This window comes from Mustela nivalis, assembly GCF_964662115.1.
Source record: "Mustela nivalis genome assembly, chromosome: 2".
NCBI lineage: Eukaryota > Metazoa > Chordata > Mammalia > Carnivora > Mustelidae > Mustela > Mustela nivalis.
This window is the reverse complement of record NC_139021.1, coordinates 16737760-16758974: the sequence shown is the minus strand read 5'-3', so window position 1 is coordinate 16758974 and position 21215 is coordinate 16737760. Positions and strand designations below refer to the sequence as shown.

The 21215-nt window shown below is 54.6% G+C and overlaps 1 protein-coding gene across 1 annotated transcript; it reads left to right on the top strand.

The window, feature by feature from the left end:
* Positions 1-1661: 1661 nt before the first annotated feature.
* FAM83A (family with sequence similarity 83 member A) lies at positions 1662-20404 on the top strand. The gene is made up of 4 exons (XM_082721764.1): positions 1662-2482; positions 10438-10605; positions 12182-12306; positions 18186-20404. Exons 1-4 carry the CDS (start codon positions 2003-2005, stop codon positions 18718-18720), a joined length of 1308 nt encoding a protein of 435 aa, XP_082577890.1. The 5' UTR covers positions 1662-2002; the 3' UTR covers positions 18721-20404.
* The last annotated feature ends 811 nt before the right edge of the window (positions 20405-21215 follow it).

Genomic DNA, 21215 nt, shown 5'->3' with positions numbered 1-21215 from the left:
CCACTAATCAGTGTCTCCCTCAGCACAGATGGCCAGCCTGCAGAGAGCCCTCAAGCATAGCCAAGTGTAGGAGAGGTCAGGAGGGCCTGTCCACACAGGTCTCAAGCACACAATGTCTCCAACGCAGTACTTAACAAGGCAGGCCATGGAGAGCCGTGGTCAGATTTCCAGCCGGGGTGTGACCCAGAACAAACCCCAGGCATCATTACTCCCCTCCGCAGGTTGGTTTCATCAGACTGGGCACTGGAGAGAGGTGACACAGAACGGGAGAAGGGACTGAGGAGGGCCAGACAGGAGGCAGGCTCAGAGGAGAAAGTGGGCAAGAGGTTAAGCCTATCTGCATCAGCGAGAGTTGGCAGAAGGGACAGGTGGACGGGCGCGGAGCCAGCGAGCACTGGGCAGAGAGTTTGTGAGCCTGTCCTCGGGAGGGGTCCAGGGATTAGATAACATCTGATGAAGGGAGGGTCGCTGAGGGTGTGAACTGGATTTCTTCAATGACCTTCAAAAGAAGAGAAGAACGCTCTTTTTCTCTTCTTTGGACTGTACCTTTCCAAATACTGCCTCTTACTGGACGGAGCTGCTGGGACCACTGCTTAAAAAGATGCTGACAGCCATTTTCTTCCAAAGAACAGATGAGCCCCAGACAGACTTCTGGCTCCTCCTCTATGCCAGCCGTGCCAGGACCCCATAGTCCTGGTGTTCTGGCAGAGTTCTCTCAGCAGACATTCCCGGGGCCCTACTTCCATCCCCTGAGCCCTTCCCTCTCTCTGGTGAGTCTCTGGCCGTGGCCCTGAGAGCCAGACCACATGCTTCCTCTGGCTTCAGGGTCGTGCCTGGTGAGCACAGGGCAGGCCCCCTCCTGAGGGTCGGTGTGGGCCCAGGAGCAGCCCTCTGCCGATGACAGATGGAGGCTGGCAGATAAATTCTCACCCTTTGGGTCGCAAAATTCTAAGAGGTACTCTATACCGTCTCCCAGGGGGCCCTGCGGGAATGACCCCACATGGTCCCTCGTTGTTCATAAATCTCAGATGTGCACCACCGTGGCCTGCTGGGGGCTCCCCACCCGTCCTGTCTCACTCCTCCCTTCCCCATTGGCCCTTCTTGGAATCACCTTCCAGCGAGCTACTTATTATACTCAAATCCTGTCTCAGTCTGTTTCTGGCTGAACCCAAAGACAGACATGGCATTCCGCCGACATGGACGTGACCATGACCTGACCTGGAAAGAAATGTGCCTTCGCCCTTAGTGTTCCTATACTTCAAACACACCTGCTGTCACCTGCTGCCTCTAGCTGGGAGACGACGGGTCCCAATGCCCCGGTGCCCAGACACCGTGACAGGGTCCTCTCCAGGCCGTACTCCAAGCAGGTCATGCAGTCCCCAGACCAGAGCTTCTCTGGCAAACACAGTAGGGGAGAGAGGGAGCAGAGCAAAGCTTTTTCAGAGGACCAGAGGCTGGGACCTCATTGTCACTGGAAGAAAAGAGTGTGCCTGGTGGACAGCTCTGCCTGGCCTGTGTTCAACTTCCCTCCCCATGCTGGTGCAGTCTCAGGGAAACCTCTGTCCCCCTAAGGGGAGTTCTTGTCTCCAACCAATGGTGTTGGAACAGAAGCACAGGAGGGGCCGAGGCCCGAGGGTGCTGGGAGAGCCTCCCCGCTCTGACGGCAGGCCGGGGCTCTGGAGAGTTGTGCAATGAGTGCAGAGGACGGCTCCCAGGGCTGAGTGTGCCCGGGCGTGACAGAGCCGGCCCTTGGCCGGCGGGCAGGGCGGTGGCGCTGAGATAAGCCAGGGCCTGGCTGTGAGGGTGAGCCTGATCCCGGGAAGTGTTGCTCGCCCTGCGGTAAATCACTTCCTCCAGCGGGCGTGACAGGTGGCAGGTGGATGCCGGTGCTTCCCACGAGCACTAAAGGCTCTTCTCCGCCGTGGCATGGCCCGCTTGCCCTGATATCAGGAGGAGCTCAAGCCACAGCCTCCTGTCCACCACGACCGGGGTACGGGGCAACATGAGCTGGTCGAGGCATGTGGGCAAGATCCGAAAACGCCTGGAAGAGGTCAAGAGCCAGTGGGTCCGGCCGACCAGGGCCGATTTCAGCGACAATGAGAGTGCCCGGCTGGCCACAGACGCCCTCTTGGATGGGGGGCCCGAGGCCTACTGGCAGGCACTCGGCCAGGAAGGTGAGGTCGACTTCTTGTCCTCGGTGGAGGCCCAGTACATCCAGGCCCAGGCCAAGGAGCCCTCTTGTGGCCCGGAGCCCCCAGGAGGGGCAGAGGCCAGCCCCCGGGGACTGGACTCCTGCTCCCTGCCATCAGGAACCTATTTCCCCGTGGCCTCGGAGGGCAGCGAGCCGACCCTGTTGCACACCTGGGCCTCAGCCCAGAAGCCCTACCTGAAGGAAAAGTCCAGCGCCACCGTGTACTTCCAGGCGGACAAGCACAACAACATCAGAGACCTCATTCGCCGCTGCATCACCCGGACCAGCCAGGTATGGGGGGCGGGGGCCTGTGTCTCCTTGGCCTTGGGGTAGGGGGAGGAAGGGTGCTGGTGGAGGAGATGGGGGTAGGTCCTGCCCAAGGCATGGAGTTCAGAAGACTAGGGCTGAGGAAGGGGTCACAGATGTTATTGTCTGTCTTCCCTGGATCACTGACTTTCTGATCCCACCTGTCATGGTCTGGGGCTAGGCCACCACCACCCCTCCCTGGCACTCCTGCCATCGCTTCCTGCCTGCCCCTCCTCTTCCATCTTCCAGTCTCCGTGTGGCTGTGGAGCACTTCTTCTATACTTCAAGTCTAAGTGGGTCCCTTCTCTGCTTAGAGCCCTCCATGGCTCCTAGTTGCCCACAGTGGGAAGAGCAAAGTCCTTATGGCTCACCACCTCTCCATCTCCTCTCTCGGCTCCGGCCGCTCCGTCCCCAGGGACCTGCAGAGCCTCCAGCCCTCCTTGCCCAGGCTTCAGAGCTTTGCATGTGCCATTCCCGCTGCCTGGGACCCCTTCACCTTCCCTGTTTTTCTCCTGACGAAGGCCGACTCCTTCCACAGGACGCAGCACCCAAGTCCCTTTCTTGTCCACCGCCCCCCACCCACCCCAGCCAGGGCCAGGCCCCTCACCTCTGTGCTTCCAAATGAAGGGGCCACCAAGGGGCCACCACTGAGACACACGCATGTCCTTTGTCCTCTCAGACTCAGGTTAGACCTGTCTGTCCACAAATGACCCAGCAGCCCCTCAATCCAGCTGATGGTCAGACAGAAGACAGACTAGGCACAGAGAAGGTTTCTCCCCAGAATATTTACATTTTAATACTTGACTTTAGAAGAAGAAAATGGGGCCACCTGGGTGGCTCAGTGGGTTAAGGGTCTGCCTTCGGATCAGGTCATGATCCCAGAGTCCTAGGGTTGAGTCCCAGGTGGGGCTCCTTGCTCGGCAGGGAGACTGCTTCTCCCTTTCCTGCTGCCATTCCACACTGTTCATGCAGGCTCTCTCTCAAATGAATAAAATCCTTAAAAAAAAAAAAAAGGGGAAGAAGAAAGAAGAAATCTATTTCATGACCAGAGCTTGGCCGGTAGAATTTCAGGCACGGTGAGGGGCATTTGGTCATTAGTTCTCCCGCTGCCCCGGATCGTTTGGGATCAGTGGCTTCTTGCAGCAGCTGGGGTAGGGCTCCCCCAGCCGCACGAATGACGAGTCCCAACGGGGCATCGGCCGCCCACTCCTCCCTCCTGAAGCTGCAGAGGGACAAGAGTAGACTCAGCAAAGGACCAGCTGGTATTTAAGCTCATTTTCTTTCTTTTTTTTTTTTTAAAGATTTTATTTATTTATTTATTTGACAGAGAGAAAGATCACAAGTAGGCAGAGAGGCAGGCAGAGAGAGGGGGAAGCAGGCTCCCCGCTAAGCAGAGAGCTGGATGTGGAACTCGATCCCAGGACCCTATGATCATGACCTGAGCCGAAGGCAGCGGCTTAACCCACTGAGCCACCCAGGCGCCCTTAAGCTCATTTTCTGTTAGGCTCCCTGTCCTGCCCCAGAAAGCCAAAGGCTCCAGGAAAAGCCCGGCTTCAGGTGGCGGGGCTGTGTGTGGAAGAGGGGGAAGGAGTGCAGTTCTGGAAAGTTAGTTAAAGTGACAGTGGGTGGAGCGCTGGCTTTTCAGGTCTCAGGGATTTCTAGTTTCCATGACGGGTCCCGGGTCCCGAATCGGCCTCCGAGCCTGCTTCCCTTTCTCACTCTGCCTACTTGTGATCCGGAGTAGGGCTGGCTCCGGTCTGTCTGAGGGAAGGTCAGTGCCCCCCCCCAGGGGTAGGGACTAGTGGTGTCGGGGAAGTTCTCAACCACAGCTGCAGTTCTGGGGGTGAGTGAGGCTCCCTGGAAGGAAGCCAGTCAGGGTGGGTGAAGCAGTCCCCACCCCCCACCCTGCAGCTGAGTCCCTCCCCTGCCCCCTCTTCCCCACCCAGCGAGGCTTCTGTCTTTCCCTGGGCCCAAGCCCCGCCCTCCGGCCTGTATCCTTTGTTTCACAGGTACAGCACTTTCTGAATTTAAGATGACACTTCAAGGGGCACCTGGGTAGCTCAGTGGTTAATAAATCCTCTGCCTTCGGCTCAGGTCATGCTCTCAGGGTCCTGGGATCGAGTCCCAAATCGGGCTCCGAGCCTGCTTCTCTCTCTGCCTACTTGTGATCCTTGTCCTTCAAATAAATAAATAAAATCTTAAAAAAAAAAAAAAAAAGATGACACTTCAAAACCCGAGGATTTCACCTAAAAGTAAGCATTTCCAGTTCCTCTCAGCAGGTGGCAAGAGCTGGCTCTGCTGTCGCTGAGTGGTGACCCCCCAACACCTGCTTTTGGTGGGTAAGTCCCCTTTGCCGCAGTCCCCACCATGCCCTCTTGTCCCAGGCCCTGATGCCAGGGAGGTGGGAACCTAGTCACAGGCTGTCCTGTCCACTCAGAGCTGGAGAGTCGATAGGTTTGCATGTTCCCCCTGTGGCTTCAGCCTCCAGAGAGGAAAACACACAGAGCCAGCCCAAGCTCGGTGGTTTTTAGACCAGTTTCCACTTCTAAACTAGCAGGGATTCCTTTCCCTCCATGCTCGCATTCCTTTATGCCACAAAACCTAATTCATAGCCAGGACCTGCACCCAGGGTGGGGGAACGGATCCAGAGGCCGACCTCCCTCGGGAGAGCTCCCTGCCTCAGCCTGCCCCAGTAGGGAAGGAGAAGACAACAGGGACTGGGAGGCAGCCCTGGGTGTGAGCAAGCCTCTGTGCCTGGGAGGGGAGGACAGGGTGACTAAGGCAGGCTTCCTGGAAGAGGGGGCCTCCGAGCTGAGTCTCACAGGCTGAGTAAGAGGCGGTCAGGCAGAGAGGAAGGGAAAGGGATTCCAGGCAAAGGTCAGGAGGTGTCAGAGGGATGAGTGGGACATACAGGCATGGAAATAACCGGCATGAAGCAAGAAGGTCTTGCTCACAGCTCCCTAGAAGCAGGGGGCAGAGCAGGCCATGCGGGACCACACAGGAAGCACAGGGGGCCGGGTAGGGGGGGAATGCAGGCGCACAGGCCCCCATTGTTCTTGTTCAGGCAAGGGAGGGCAGGCAGGGCGAGCAGCTTAGGAGTGGCTGGTTGGAACCGTGTCAGCAGGCTCTGGGCTCATGGTCTGGAACATGGCCCTAGGGTCATTTAGAGCAGGGGGACCGTTGGCTTGGTGCGCGTCTCGTGCTTCTAGCAAGGTGTCAGCTGGCCTTGGATGGCAGACATCCTAAAAGATGGAAACAGCACGATGAATGCATCCTCTGAGTGTGGTCAGGATCCCTGAGGGTTCCCAGATGGGTGCAGCGAGCCTGGAAGGTCATGCCCTCTCTAACCGGTCCTCTGTGAGAGGCCCGCCGGCCTTCCCACGCCGCCACCCACGCAGCCCAGCGCAGCGGCAGCGGATCGCTGCAAAAGCAGATCCCAAAAGCCAGCTGGCTCCTGGCAGGCCAGATAGCGGGGAGATTTGCAAAACCATAAAAGGCTGCTCCTGCTGACTCCACGGTGCCATTGCTGTTGTTTGGGGAAAACAAAGGAGCCTCAGCACAGACAAGAGAAAGAGGCAAGAAGAGAAGTAGAGGCAGAGAGTGGGGGATGGGGTGAGATTGTCCCCAACAGGCTGGGCCCCAGTAAGACCCAAACCCCCTCTCCCCTCCTCCACCCTGGTATTCCCAAAGCAGCAGGATTTCCGGCCTAGGGGAGCTCACATCTGTCCGACAGGGGGTGAGGGACTCTCAGCCAGGATTTGAGGTCCCCATAGGATGACTCTTGCTTCTGGGGATTGCCCTAGGGGACCAGCATCTCCCCTAGTGAGGCTCCTGGGTCTCTGTGCTGCTCAAATTGCCAAGCCTGCCTGCCAGGCTGGGCTTCCTTCTTCAAGGGGTGGCGGAACTACTTCCTTCTTCCCGGCCAACCCTACCCCAGCGCGCTGGTCCAGCGGACGGGCCTACTTTAGTTCTTTTTTATGCCCCTAGAGGTGTCGCACTACTTTTAATCCTCTTCTACAACCTGGACTAAAACATGTTTGCATGGCGTTATTCTAACATGATTCATACTTGCTCACAAGGCCCATAAAAATCAAAGTCAAACGAGAATAAAAACCTTTACTTTTTGCACCTGGATTCATTTATATTATCTGGGCTCAGGGTTAGATGCAGCTTGAATGATAGCTAATGCTCTATTTTTGAACAGTGTTTTGTTGTTTTTTAATATTATTTATTTATTTATTTGATAGAGAGAGAGAGATCACAAGGAGGCAGAGAGGCAGGCAGAAAGAGAGGGGGAAGCAGGCGCCCCACTGAGCAGAGAGCCCGATGCGATGCGGGGCTTGATGCCAGGACACTGAGATCATGACATGAGCCGAAGGCAGAGGCTTTAACCCACTGAGCCACCCAGGCGCCCTGAGCAGTGTTTTATCGGTAAAGAAACTGAACCCCAGAGAGGGTAAATGAGTTGTCCGAAGGCACTCAGCTCATTTCCAGTAGCATGGGGTCTGGAGCCACAGCTCCCTAACACCCTGGGAGAGCACTGTCGTCTGAACAGTGTGTAACCCCTTCGTCTCAGTGTTCCAGAGCTGCTGAGACAAGTTACCAGCCTGCTGGTGGTTTAAAACAAGAGATATTTATTCTCTCCTTGCTCTGAAAGGCAGACCTAACATGGATATGTCAGCTGGGCCCTCCTTGCTCTGAAGTCTCTCCGGGAGGGTCCTGTCTTCTGCTCCCAGCGTCTGGTGGCTGCGGGCATTCCTTGGCTTGTGGCCACCTCACTCCAGCCTCTGCCTCTGACTTCATGTGCCCCCCCCCACACCCCTTCCTCCCTGTGTCTCCTCAGAGTATCTTTTACAAGGACACTTGCCATTGGATTTAGGGCCCACTGGATAATCCAGGATGGTCTCATTTTGAGAGTGTCTCTCTCTCTTTCTCTCTTTTTTATTTTATTGATTCAATTGAGAGAGAGCACGCACAAGAAGGGGGAGAGGCAGAGGGAGAGGGAAAAACAGACTCCTCACTGACCAGGGAGCCCTAGGTGGGGCTCGATCCCGGGGCAACAGATACTTAACCATTTGAGCCACCCAGGTGCCCCTCATCTTGAAAGTCTTAACTGCACCTGCAGAGACTTTTTCCAAGGGAGATCATGTCCACAGATTTTGGTGGTCAGGATGTGGGCATATCATTAGAGAGGTCATCATTCATTCCATGACACCCTGTAAGGGACTGAAGAGATTATGGGTCTTGAGTCAATCCGTTGGGAGCCAGTAGGAGGCCAACAGGATAAACCTAGACATCATGAGCCTGTTTTTCCAAGCATCCCTCCAATCATGATGTGGGGTTATTGGTAAACATGGCCGCTTCTCTGTTCAGTCTGTCACCAGCCCTGTCTCTGGGAACCGAGGACTTACTGGAACACAACCAGGAAGGATTTACTGACCTCCTGGGGAGAGAGAGGCATCCTTCTCACCTATACTGCCCTCAAGGAGGAACCACTTCTCTTCCAGCAGCGAGGGCCTAGGTTGCTGCTGGCACTGTAAGTTTAAATGTGTAGAGACAATCGTGTGCTAACAGGACCATGGTTCTAAAGGAGCATGGCCTCCCTTTTAGAACATCTTTTCTGCCTTCCTACCCCTGTCCAGACAGTCACATCATCTGGGCAGGAAGTCAGCTCCATGTGGGTACCAGACACTCCTTTGTCTGTTTCCATGACCCTCTTCTCGTCCTGGCTACTTCCCAGGTGTTGATGGTCGATATATCTATATATCTGTATATACATATATATATCTCTATAGAATACATATATCTCTCCATATATAATACATACATACACACACACAGCAATTATTAGAAAAAATGGAACGTTATTACAGGTAATGTTGAAAACTGCCATAGTGCCCATTCCAAACCTGTCCACCAGGTTGGGCCTTGTGCTTGCTAATGTGTCTACACACCGCTTTCCCTCACTCGCAGTCATACTGGACAGACTATCATCTTGTGCTCTGTTATCCTTTTTCACTGAATTCATTCATTGCTAATATACCTATGTCGAGCCTGGATCATACAACAGTTTTGCTTCAACATTTCACCGTGTCTCACAGTTTCCATGTGACCATTATAATTATCATTGCTAATGGCTGCCGTATCCACTTGTCAATATGCCGTGATTTGGGTATTAGGACAGACTTTTGATTGGGTGACACTGGTCTAATTCTGCTCTAGTCACACGATGCGGGGGTCGCCCACCACCGAGCAATTCTCGGACAGCTGGATGTCCCATCCCATGCCAGTCCGGAGCTCAGACTGGAGACTCCAACGACCCCCTTCTTGCGTTTGGTCAGTCTGCTACAGTGGTTCGCGACACTTTCTAGATTACCAGTTTATTACAAGGGGTAGAACTCAGGCACAGCCAGATGGAAGAGATTCACACAGCGAGGTATGGGGGCATAGAACTTCTATGCCTTTTCTGACCACTCTCCTCTCCCCAAATCACCAACCCAGAAGCTCTCTGAACCCGTCGTCTTGGGTTTTTAGTCTTGGGTTTTTAGGCGGGCTTCATTACACAGGCATGACTGATTACATCACTGGCATTTGCAGTGGATTCAACCTCCAGCCCCCCTAGTCTTTCCTTGGAGTAAGGAGGTGGGAAGGACGGAAAATTCCAACCCTCTAATCACTTAGTAGGTTCCCCTGGCAACCAGCCCCCGCTGGAGAGTCACCTCATTAACATAACAAAGACCTTCCTCCGGTCCCGCTCATCACTTAGGAAATTCCAAAGGCTTTAGAGCTTGGTGCGGAAACAGGGACAAAGATCAAACACATGTTTCTTTTTATAAATCAGAATATGGTGGAAAACAACCCCAAACACAGGAGGAGCATGCATGGATGTCTACAGTGGGAAAGTCGAGGGTAGGACTGGCTTCAAAACATGACTGAAACCAGATATTCGAAAGAACGACGCTCGAGCGAGGCTGGCCGTGTGCTTGGTGCTGGGGCAGCGGCCACGTGGCGGCAAGACTGGCAGCCGTAGCTCACACTCCACTCCCGGAGCGACCCTTGCAGCAGGAACGCCTCCTTTCCCGGAGCCCCGCGCGAGCCCTGGGCCCGCTGTCAGTAGAGTAACTTAGGTCCTGTGAGCGGCCCTGGGCCAATCTCTGGGGCCAGCAGGGAATGCCATGCTCTCATTGGTCTGACCTTGGTGATGTGCCCGCCTCACACCCAATCAGGCGCCTGGCAGTGGCCCCGCCCAAACACCTTGCTTGTGCAGCAGAGGTGACTGCTTGCGGCGAGTTGGGGTGCTGCTGGCAGGCGGAGGTTTGGGTCCTTGGAGGCGGGGCTGCACACGTCTCCCCTCGGTTGTTGGATTTCTGGGGCTCTCTCCTCCCCATGGTTCTGTTAGGCTACAGGAGGACTCCGTTGTCCAGCCCGCTGGGGCAGCTCTGCCTTGTGTAGTCTCTCTCTAGGGTCTCCCCAGGGATTTTGCTCGAGGCAGTATGCTGTGGCTTAACAACACTGGAAAACCAGTGGCCATGGAGTGCCTTCGAGCACCACGTGGCTGAGCAGCCGGGCCTTGACATCCAGGCCTCAGCTCCGAACCTGCCAGACCGCGTGCGTCCCCTTGCCCTTCTCCTCCCCTCCTGTGCCTTTGCGTCTCTGCCTTTGCCTCCTTCCCCCCGTGCATGCTGCGCTCCGGCCGTGGGCGCCGAGGCTGGCGGGCCTGTGGTTGGGTTGGACAGATGGAGTCAGCGCCGAGGGCTCCGCTCCAGCTCTTTTCCCTGCAGTGCTGCCCTGGCGGAGCCCCCCTCCTCGTGCCGTCTCCTCCACAGCAGCAGCAAGCGCAGCTGCTGTCTCCGGCCCACCGGGACCTGGGAAGCTCGGCGGAAACCAGTTAGCTCCCGACCCCTGACTCTTTTTGTTTCCACCCCTCTGCCCTGGCCCAGGTCCTGGCCATCCTGATGGATGTGTTCACGGATGTGGAGATCTTCTGTGACATTCTAGAGGCGGCCAACAAGCGTGGGGTGTTCGTCTGTGTGCTCCTGGACCAGGGAGGGGTGACGCTCTTCCAAGAGATGTGTGACAAAGTCCAGATCTCGGACAGCCACCTCAAGGTAGGGCCCCCGGCGAGCATCCGGAAGGTATTTTGTATTAGGACGGGATAGCTTAGGCTGTGCTTACCCCCCACCAACCCCATCTCAATGGCTCAGCGTAGTAAAGGTTTATTTCTTGATCAAAGGCCCGCGTAGGACAGACAGCCCTCCCTCCTCCTATAGCTACACCATAAGGAAAATGTGGCCTCCAAGATGGCAGGGGCAGGGAGCCAGAGAGCTGGGGGAGGCCGCGGGACCGGACCCCGAAGAGATCGCCATCACCCCTGCCTGCCGCTCTTTGGCCTCACGAAGGTCCACGGGGGCAGGGAACTGAAAGGGGCCCATGGGTGTCTCGTGAGCCGCAGTCGGTGCCGCATGTGCCTTGATCTCTCGGCTGAAGAAGCCCCGCGGCCGGGCTTCCCAGGCCCGCGCAGCATCGGCGCGGAGGACTTCACAGCCCCGACAGGGAGCCGAGCCTCTTGGACTGAACCCAACTCCCCACCCACTTCCCTCTTCTGGCAAGGAGAAAAGAAGCCCAGAGATGGGTTTTCGTCGTGTCAGATTTAGGGCAGCTGACTCGAGGCCCAGCGTCGGACCGCCCAGTGCTTACCAGCACGCGGGTGGGTGGGGCCCTTGGTGACTGGTTCTGGCTCAGCCTCGCCAGCCTCCGGGAGACCCCGCCATCCGCCCTTTCTCCCGCCCTTGCCCTCCTCACTGCCTGGGAGGAAGCTGAGTTTAGGCGCCTCCCCGAGCCGCAGGCCTCCGGGCTTGCTTGACCTGGATCGCACGTCCTCAACAGGAGGCCATCGGCACAGGCCTTGGCCATGACCCGCTCCAGCCACGCCTGCCAGTCCTCTGCCCACCAAGGGACGGCGGCATGTGGCCCTCCTCTCAGCGTGTCACAGAGCTTATGGAGACGCTGGAAGCATTGGGCATCCCCTTCCCAGAGCCTGCCCAGAGACCAGGGACATTCACGGGATCACAGCAGGATCCCACCTGTCTCAGAGCTTGAGACATCCCCAAGCTTGACCCGCCGGTTCATTTTTCCAGCATCACAAGGTTCTGGCTGAGGCCTGGGGCAGCAGGTGTTCCTGGGGCGGGGGGAGGGACGAATCGGGCTGTGATTTGGGCTGTGGACACAGCTTTCCTTAGGAGGATCGAGGGCCCACTGAGGTCTCCACAAAGGTACCCCTTCTGACTGCATTTCCTTCTGACCAGCTTGGGGTCAGGGTCTCATGTCACTAAAGCCACTAACAAGGCAAGGCTGGGCTTGCCAGGCCTCTGTGGTCCCTGGGAGCCTAGACGGAGGGCTCCTGGGCATTAGGCCCTCCTCGTTCTTCAGTTTGCCACTTTGTTTAAATTCTACCATCTCCCTTTTCCTCCCTTCCTCCACCCCCCGTGACTCAGATAATGTCAGGACAATGAAAAGAATTTAGAAAATTCAGCCAAGAGAAAAATAAAAATAGCCGATAAGCCTTTGAATTAGGGATTATCCCTGCCTGTGTCTTGCTGCACGTCCTTCCAGATGTTTTCCTAGGCAAACCTGTATCTATATATATGGAAATAGCGGGTGACACCCCGACTCCCCTTCCAACAGAACATCTCCATCCGGAGTGTGGAAGGAGAGGTGTACTGTGCCAAATCAGGCCGGAAGTTCGCCGGCCAAATCCAGGAGAAGTTCATCATCTCGGACTGGAGATACGTCCTGTCGGGGTCGTACAGGTGAGCACTGGGCTTCCCCTGCCGAAGGCTTTGAGGAGGCCAAGGCTGAGGCTGGCGCAGAGCAGCCCCAGCTGCTCCCGCACTTATCCCTGCCCGGCGGCTCCCAGGGTGCGGCTCGGGCCAAGCTGGGACTTCATCACATGCATGAGGCCGGAGGCAAGACCAGCCTGGGCAGAAGGCGGACATCTGGACCTTTCACGGCAGGTGGGGGGTGGGAGGGGGCCTTCGGGGTAGAGAGGTCCTTTCCCGTTTCCCTGTAGATTGCAATAGGACACGGAATCTTCTTCCCTCCTCAGCTGACTCAGGCGTGCTGGTAAAGCTGTGCAGTTCGTTTTGGGCTGTGTGTGTATGTGTGCCTGTGTCCTGTTTTATTTTCAGAAGTGTGTCCAAACTCTTTAGGACCTAAGGCCGGTGCTAGGGACTGGCCGTGGTGGCAGCCTCAACTAGAAGTCAGACAGCAGAGGTTCAATTCCCAGCTCTGTAGCTTCCTGGCTGGGTGATCTTGGGCAGGTCACTGCACCTCTCTGTTCCTTCCTTCATTCAACATTCTGTAGAGACCTACTGGGTACATACCAGGCATGCTTCAAGGCTGGGGTGCCCCTCTGGAGCTCCCATTCAAACTAAGGAGATAAACAGCAGCCAGCTGTGACCCGCTTGGTTGGTAGAGCACGTGACTCTTGATCTTGGGGTTGTGAGTTCAAGCCTCCTGTTGGGTTTAGAGATTGCCTTAAAAAAAAAAAAAAAAAAAAGAACCAGTACAGAGAAGAGACAGAGAGCGCGCTGGGGGGGGGGGGGGGGAAGCGAGCCTGGGAAGGGGTGGCCGAGCTGGGTAAAGCTCCCCTTGGCTCCCCACTGGCTCTCTCTCCACCTTTCCCTGCGCAGCCATTTGCCTGGCTGCGCAGTGGCCTGTGCGGAGCTGAGTGAGGTGTCGTCCGGCTGCACGGGGAGAAGGCGAGTTCGTAACTCTGTCAGGAGGGCCTCTGAGACGGGCAGCCCTGCGGGGACGCCTCCGGCATCCAGGGCTCACCGAGCCTCCCGTGTATTTCCACCCACAGCTTCTCTCCTTGCTTTGCTTCACTGGGCACCTGTGCCAAAAGGCACCCACAGGCTTCCGATCCTTGGGCCTGGCACCCAGCGCGCACTTGCCCTGTAAGAGGTTGCGGTGGGGCTGAGCGTCTCTCCCCAAGTGGCCAGAGCCACCTTCTCGGCTTTGGTTCTTTCCTTGGAGAGTGACAAAGGCCCTCTGGGCATCAAGCCGTGAGGTTCTGGGTGGGGGCTCAGCTTCAAACCACACATCAGGACTTTGAGGCCTCTGACCTTGACCTCTGACCTTAACTAAGCTGCCACTAGACTTCGCTCACCACCACGATGGGAAGGGTCAGATCTCTGTCGGGGCAGCTGCCCCAGATCCAAGGCCCAAGCCTGGAGTCAGGGCCCACCTGATGAGGAATTCTCTCTCATTCTTTCTTCGATTTTTACTGGGAAATTCACAGAATCTTAAATGTGTAATTAAATGACATTTAGTACATTCGCTTGTGTGCAACCGTGATCACTGTCTAGTTCCAAAATACTTTTCTCATGGGTAAAGAGCTACAGAGTGGCGTGGTGTGTGCTCTGAGATCAGCATGAGCTAAGAAGTTTCCCCAGCATCAACCGAGCTCCCACGTCTGCTGGCAGGTCCAGGATGTTGGTGCCTTTGAGGTTGGGCCTTGGACGGCACAGCATGAGAACCTAACTGGCCCTGATTCCAGTCCTGCCCTGACCCACACTTCTACCTCTGAGCTTTCTCTACTAGGAAGAGAAAGATTTTTAAACATAAACCAAATCAAATTACTTGCATCCTTAAAATCCTCCCAGGTTTGTCACTGCGACTAGGGGGAAAAAAAATTCATGCTTACCATGGCCTCTGTCTGAGCTGGATTTTCCTTTCTCTCCACTGTGCTGTAGGCACACTGTGTTCCTCCAGTCTTTCATGCTCTTTAAGGCCTCAGGGCCTTTGCACTTACTGTGTATTCCCTCTTTTGGAGAGCTCATTCTTGCTATCTTAATCTGCTAACTCCTTACCTTCTAGTTTCCAGGTCATCTCCTAGAGAGCCTCTCCATGGATTTGTTCAGCCAAGATTGTAAACATGGTGTCAGAACCTGGACTGCATCTGTTTTCTTCTCTGTTGCATTCCTGGCATGAAGTACAGTTCATCCAGTGCCTGAATATTTTATAAGACCATAATATTTGCTGAACGAATGAATGAACAAATTAATGAAAGTCCATGTAAGGTCCTGGCCATCCAGGGCCAGGGGAACAGCTCGGGGAACATAGCATTTCAAATCCTGTGCCTCATTACACAATAGCAGGACATGAAATCGATTTGGTGGATGATGCCTGGAAATTTTTTTTTTTTCTTTTTGGTAATGAAATAGGATAGAATAAATATACTGAGGGCACACTGAGGTAAGGAATGTTCTGGAAACTGTTGTGTGGTGATGTTTATGTTTGTACATGTGAGTAGGTGATGATGTAAAATGTATTTCTCCAAGATTAGCCACTGTAAGTCTGAAGAAGAACAGGCAGGGAGGACTGGCTCTGCCAGAGCTCAGGTTGTTGTGGAGCTGGAGTCATCCTGACAAGGTGGCGTTGGAGGAGGGGCAGACAGACTGACAGATGGAACAGAGCAGAAAACCCAGATGTCTCTGGGGCGTGTTAGAGTGGTGGGGAAAGGGGGAACTGGAAAAAAATAAATTCCCCACACAAAAAATTTGATTCCACTTCACACATACACCAAAAAAAAAAAAAAAAAAAAAAAGAGAGAGAAAGAAAAAAAGAAAAAGAAAAGAAAGAAAAAATTTAAAAAGCCACTTTCCAATAGATTAAAAGGCCTGAAATGTCAAAAACAAACTTTAAAACTCTTAGTAGAAAAGAATAGATGAATATCTTTTAGACCTTAGGATAAGAACTGGGTGTCTTATCACAGACACCCGTCTTTTTTTTTTTTTTTTAAGATTTTATTTATTTGAGTGAGAGGGCATAAGTGGGTGAGGGGCAGTGGGAGAAGCAGGCTCCCCGCTGAGCAAGGAGCCCGATGCAGGACTCGATCTCAGGATGCTGAGATCATGACCTGAGCTGAAGGCAGTTGCTTCACCGACTGAGCCACCCAAGTGCCCCCACACGCCCCTCTCTTGTGTTAAACAGAACACAAAAAAGCCTTGACTATAACGGATTGCGAAATCCAATGATATTACGATGAAGAACTTTGGTTCTTGAGAGAACCCTGAGAGAAAGTGAAAGTTGGGTTACAGAGTGGGAGCAGGTTTTCATGATGCCCTTGCAAGGTTAGTGTCCAGGACCACAGAGAACTCCCGTGAATCATAAGAGAAAGAAGCATGAGGCAGAGCAGGCGGGAGGCGGGAGCAGGCATCTCAGCCGGGAGCCAACACGCGGGAAGACACGAAGAGGGCTTCTGCACCATCCGTGACCAGAAGAATACAAATGAAGGCTAGAATGAGTTGCCATTTTATACCTTTTCGAGTAGCAAAAAAAATAATACTGACAATACCAAATGCTGGATGTACACGATCTTTTTACGTTGCTGGTGGGATTGCAAGTCGATATAATGACTTTCTAAAGAGTTTGGAATTTCCCGCTAAAGCTCTATTCACCTGGTCTATAATCCAGCAATTCCCCTCCTAGAGGTACTTCTAAGAGACTGAGTCCACGGGACAGTAAAAGACATGTGGAAGGACGCTCCTTACAGCACTGGTCGCAACGGAAATACTGTGGAAGCAACACGAATGGTTGTCCGTGGGAGACGGGAGGAGTAAATCATGATCTAGCTACCCGTGAACTATTATACAGCAGGAAAAATTGAATGAGGTACAGCAACCAGAGACAACTTGGGTAAATCTTAGTAATATAATATTAAGTGAGGAAAAAAAACCCCAAATATTACATACATGTTAAAAACAACTAAAATATTTTCTTTCCAGAATACATAAAACTTTTTTTTTTAGATTTTTTTTTTTTTTTTAAGATTTTGTTTCTTTGTCAGAGAGCGAGCGAGAGAGAGAAATCGCAAGCAGGGGGAGTGGCAGGCAGAGAGAGAAGCAGGGTCCCGGCTGAGCAGGGAGCCCGATGTGGGACTCCATCCCAGACCCTGGGATCATGACCTGAGCTAAAGGCAGCCACCCAACCAGCTGAGCCACCCAGGCGCCCCCCAATTTTTTTTTAACAGAGAAAGGAAAGTATGGGAACTGGAATACAGGATTCAGGGTGATGATTCTCTCTTTCATGGGGGGCAGACCTGGAAAATACGTTGCTGGAAGAGACCATATGGCTAGATGGTAACTTTTTATTTTAGGTGGTAGGTTTGTTGGTACTTATTACATTATTTAAAATAACTAACAAATAGCTACACAAATTAAAACAGGCAAGGAATAGACCAGTCATGAGGGCGGTCCTTGAACCAAAGATTGTGACAAAGTCAGTTCCAGGTACGAAGGACCAAACAGCCGTAGAAAGGACGTGTATTTCCTACCACGGGTGGTGATGAAGTGTCGGAGCTCCGGCATGGGATGACGGCCACACAGGGTATGGAGGAGAAGCCCAGCGTGGTGCACGGTTGGGCAGGGGTCTACAGGGACACCAAGGGACTTGAGGGGGTCCCCTGCTGAGGTGTAGGCACAGGGGGGCGTGGGAGCCGGAAAAGTTGCCAGGGCACCCTTGCACCTGTTTTGTTTTGCAAAGCACGCAGTTGCTTGGCCTAATCTAGTCTGATTCCAAACAACACAAGCCAGGAGTCCCCCCGCTGTCCCCGCTGTCCCCGTGTTGGCCGCCTTCCCTGTGCCCTTGCTGGCCCGCACCCCGCATCAGCTGCTCACCTCTCTGGGGTGTGTGGGTGGCTCCAGGATGGTGGTGAGGCATAAACAAAGCCTCATTGTTCTTCCCAGGATTGGCCTCACCTTGCGTGGGCCCCGCCCCACCCTCTGGCTGGGCTGATGGATGAGGTGGGGGTGGGGGCTGAGACCATTGGTTGGGGGTCATTCCTATCCCCCCACTTCCGAGTGACCATGTCTCCCTCTGACCATCCTGCCATGGTTGCTCTCCAGGTGCCATTTTTAGCCTCTGCGCTCTCACCAGGCCTTTTCAAGGGTTTGGGGGGGAGTGGGGGTGTGTGGGGCTGCTCATGAAGAGACTTGTCCATCAGAGAGAAAAAGGAATTTGGTTAAATCAAGGAATCATAAGAAGTAATCCATAAATGCCTTTGTTTTCATTTAAAACCAGTAAATGGAGGGAGGGCCGAGGCCTCTGCCCAGTATCCGGGCTAAGTGCACACGGGCTGTGTCATTCCCACGCCCGCGTGCCCACCCTGTGTTCCCTCTTCCAAGCCACTCCCACGGAGGAGCGGCCCGTGTTTCGCAGCTGCCTTGCCCAGACCCCTCTTTGGTTAGAAGGGGCAGGGGTTCCCACATTTCACAGGGGGCTTCAGCAGCTAGGGGACTCGTGAGCACACAGCTGGGGACACTGGGACTCAGCTCTCACTTAGCCCTTTTGGGCTTCAGCAGGAGAGCCAGGATCTGAGCACCCAGAGGGGACCCTGAGGCCAGAGATCCAGTCTGGTGCCTTTACTGTTCCCCTGCAAACATTTGCTGAGTTCTGCACCGTGGGTCTTGCCATCCGTGAAGCGGGTACCAAGGTCATCCTGCAGGGGCTGTGCGGGATGAAATGAGCAGGCCAGAGGCGGGAGAGCTAATGTTAAGTCCTTCCCCCCCAGCCAGGCATGAGCCCACTTCCCCCAGAGGAGCCTGGGGGCGGTGGGGGAGGGGCTGTGGGGGAGGGGACTCTCGAGGCCTCCCCGACCCACCTTCACTCTCCTCCTCCCCGGCAGCTTCACCTGGCTCTGCGGACACGTCCACCGGAACATCCTCTCCAAGTTTACGGGCCCGGCGGTGGAGCTGTTCGACGAGGAGTTTCGCCACCTCTATGCCTCCTCCAAGCCTGTGATGGGCCCAAAGTCCCCCAGGCTGGTGGCACCCCTGCAGCCCCGAGCAGGCCGCAGCCCCCCACCCGGCCGCCTCAGTGGCAGTAGCCGCTCCGCCAGCGACCACACGTCCTCCAACCCCTTCAGCAGCCACTCGACAGGCAGCAATCCCCAGAACCAGAGTCTGTCGGCGTCCTCGGGGCCCAGCAGTCCCCTGGCCCCCAACCCCGCTCTGCCCCTCAGGCTTCAGCCCCACCCTGGCCCGTGGGGGGCCCTGAGCCCACAGGCCCCCTTCTCCCTGAGGCCCCACGACAGCTCGCCAGCTCCCTACAGCAACCTCAACGCCTACAGGCCCACGCGGCTGCAGCTGGAGCAGCTGGGCTTGGTGCCCAGGACGGCCCACATCTGGAGGCCATTTCTACAAGCCTCCCCTCATTTCTGATGGGTCGCTTCCCCCAGCAGCCCTCCCAGGAGGGGTGCTGGACATGCCGGGACTGTCTGGCCCAAGGACCTCCACCTCAATGACTAGCAGCTTTGAACTTGCTTCTCTTTGAACTAAAAGTGCTTGGACAACATCGTTGGCTGTGTTTGTTCCCAAGCCTGCGACCATTCACTTGCCAACACCCACCAGTCCTGGGGGTTTCCGCTCTAGTTTGGCCTATGGAGCACATCTGAGAAAGTTCCAGGGAAGTGGGGAGTGGGGAGCTAGAGGACAAAAGCATGAAAATAGAGTCCTTTTCTTCCAAAGAGCAGCCAGCGCTTTAATAATCATGTTTCCTGAATCTGTGTAATGTAAGAAGAGGCAGATGCAGGCCAAGGTTACATATGGGTAAACTGAGGCACTAAGAGGTAGATTGTGTGACCAGGGTACTCCTTTTTCCCAGTGCCCAGGAATGGCCTACTGTACAAAAGGTATGGGAACATTCAGGATGTTTCTGGTAAAGGTGGTAAAGGTAATACTCAGGTAATACTCAGGTATCCCTGGGCCTGATGAATTAGGGTAAAAAACCCTAGTGTGCCACTCTAAGTACTGTGGGGTTGGTTGAAACTGTAGCCCCCAAGGGTGGGGCAAGCCGAAGTGTCTAGGGGATGGAGTTGGGCAAAGCAGTTCATCAGCTCAGGTCCTGGCTTCGGGGAGACTTGGGCTGGTCTCGAGGTCCTTGAGTCTGGGCCAGTCCCAGCGGCTTGCAGGGTCAGGATCTGGGAATGGCCCCGCAGCAATTGCCCAGGGCAGCCCAAGGCTACCAGGAAAGGTTCAGCGTTGACCTTGCAGCTCCCTTGTAGTCAGAGCCAGGGGCCTCCATTTGGCTTATTGACGCCTGAAGCAAGGCTGCCGCCCCCCCACCAAGCCCCATCATTCATTCACGGTCAGATTCACAGCACACCCTCTATTCCGGAGGTGACCCCAGATCTGAGGGGCACAGCCTAGCTGGGATACAAGGAATACAGCAAGCACAGGGAGGATTAGGCAGCCGTTTGGAGAGGTCAGGGGACCCTTACCAGAGAAGTGACAGTTAGCAAGACCTAAGGAACAAGGGCCTTACAAGTGCAGGAAGGGCTGGGACCCAGGCTGCTCCAGCCTGATGAAGCTGGCACAGGAGCCCGGCAAGCATCTTCCTGTTTCTTTTTAAAGATTTTGAGAGAGAGAGAGAGAGAGAGAGAGAGAGAGAGAGAGACGGCATGAGCCGGGAGGAGAGGGAGCCCAGACACAGGACTCGATCCCAGGACCCCAGGATCATGACCTGAGCTAAAGGCAGACGCTTAACCAACTGAGCCACCCAGGCGCCCTACATCTTCCTATTTCTATAACCTCCCCTTGCCACCAACCTCAGCAAATGTCTTCCTGTTGCCCATCTCTGGCTCAGCAGCTTTGCCTTTGCCACAGAGAGCTGGCGGGACAGAGCCCTTCCTCCTGCTGGCTTCGGAACCCAGAAGCTTGTGGCATCCCAAGTGATGCTCTCCAGAGGGTACCTCCCTTCAGCCCATCCTTGTGTTTGCCCAGTGTTTGGCAAAGGCAAAGGTGTCTTTGCTTCTGTTTTCTTTTAAAACAGTATTCCTGTCCTCATTTCGTTTTTTTTTTTCCCTCCTCCTTGGTTTCCAAAATTCCAACAAGAGCAAAAACAAACAAACAAACAAACAAAAACCCTTTGGTTCCTGAAGGTTCTTTAAAACCCTGGCCCTGATGTGCTGATTTCCTGCTGACCGCCGTGACAAGGTTAGAAGAGTCGGGTGCAGCCGAAGGTTCTAACCTGGATTCCACAGTCTGCTGAGAAAGCTTCAGGAAGGTGACGCTTGGGAGGGACCACGAGCCCCCGAGGCCGTTCTGCCTCTGAGGGCTGATTTTGTGTCAGCTTGACTGGTCTAAGGCATGCCTAGCTAGCTGGTGGAACGTTATTTGGGGCGTGTCTTGAGAGTTTCCGGTAGAGATTAGCACTTTGGCGAACTGAGTAACTCCGATCACCCTCCCCAGTGCGGGTGGTCGTCAGTCATCCCGCCGGAAGCAAAAAGTGGAACAAAAAGGCAGATGAAGGGCAGATTTGCTCTCTGCTTGCGCTGGGGCATCTTTCTCCTGCCCTTTGATGTTGGCGCTCCTGGTTCTCTGGCTTTGGGACTCAGTTCAACACATACACCATTAGCCTCCTTTCAGGCCATTAGATTTCTCAGCCTCGAGAAGTGGTGGAGCTATGACCAGGTAAACCTTCCGCCCGCTCTCCAATCAGCTGGCGTCATTGAGCACAAGCATGGTGACCAGGCAGCTGCGTGTGTGGGTGAGAGGGTAGTTCGCAGAGATAGAGGGTAGGGCGGTTGTTAGCTCAAGGGCTAAGCAGACACAACGCTGAAGCTTTAGGTGATGCTGCCAAGCTTTAGGTTTCTCCTGCCAAGGCGGGAGAAAAGGACAATGACCAGTCCCAAATAGATGCTAATCCTCTATTTTTT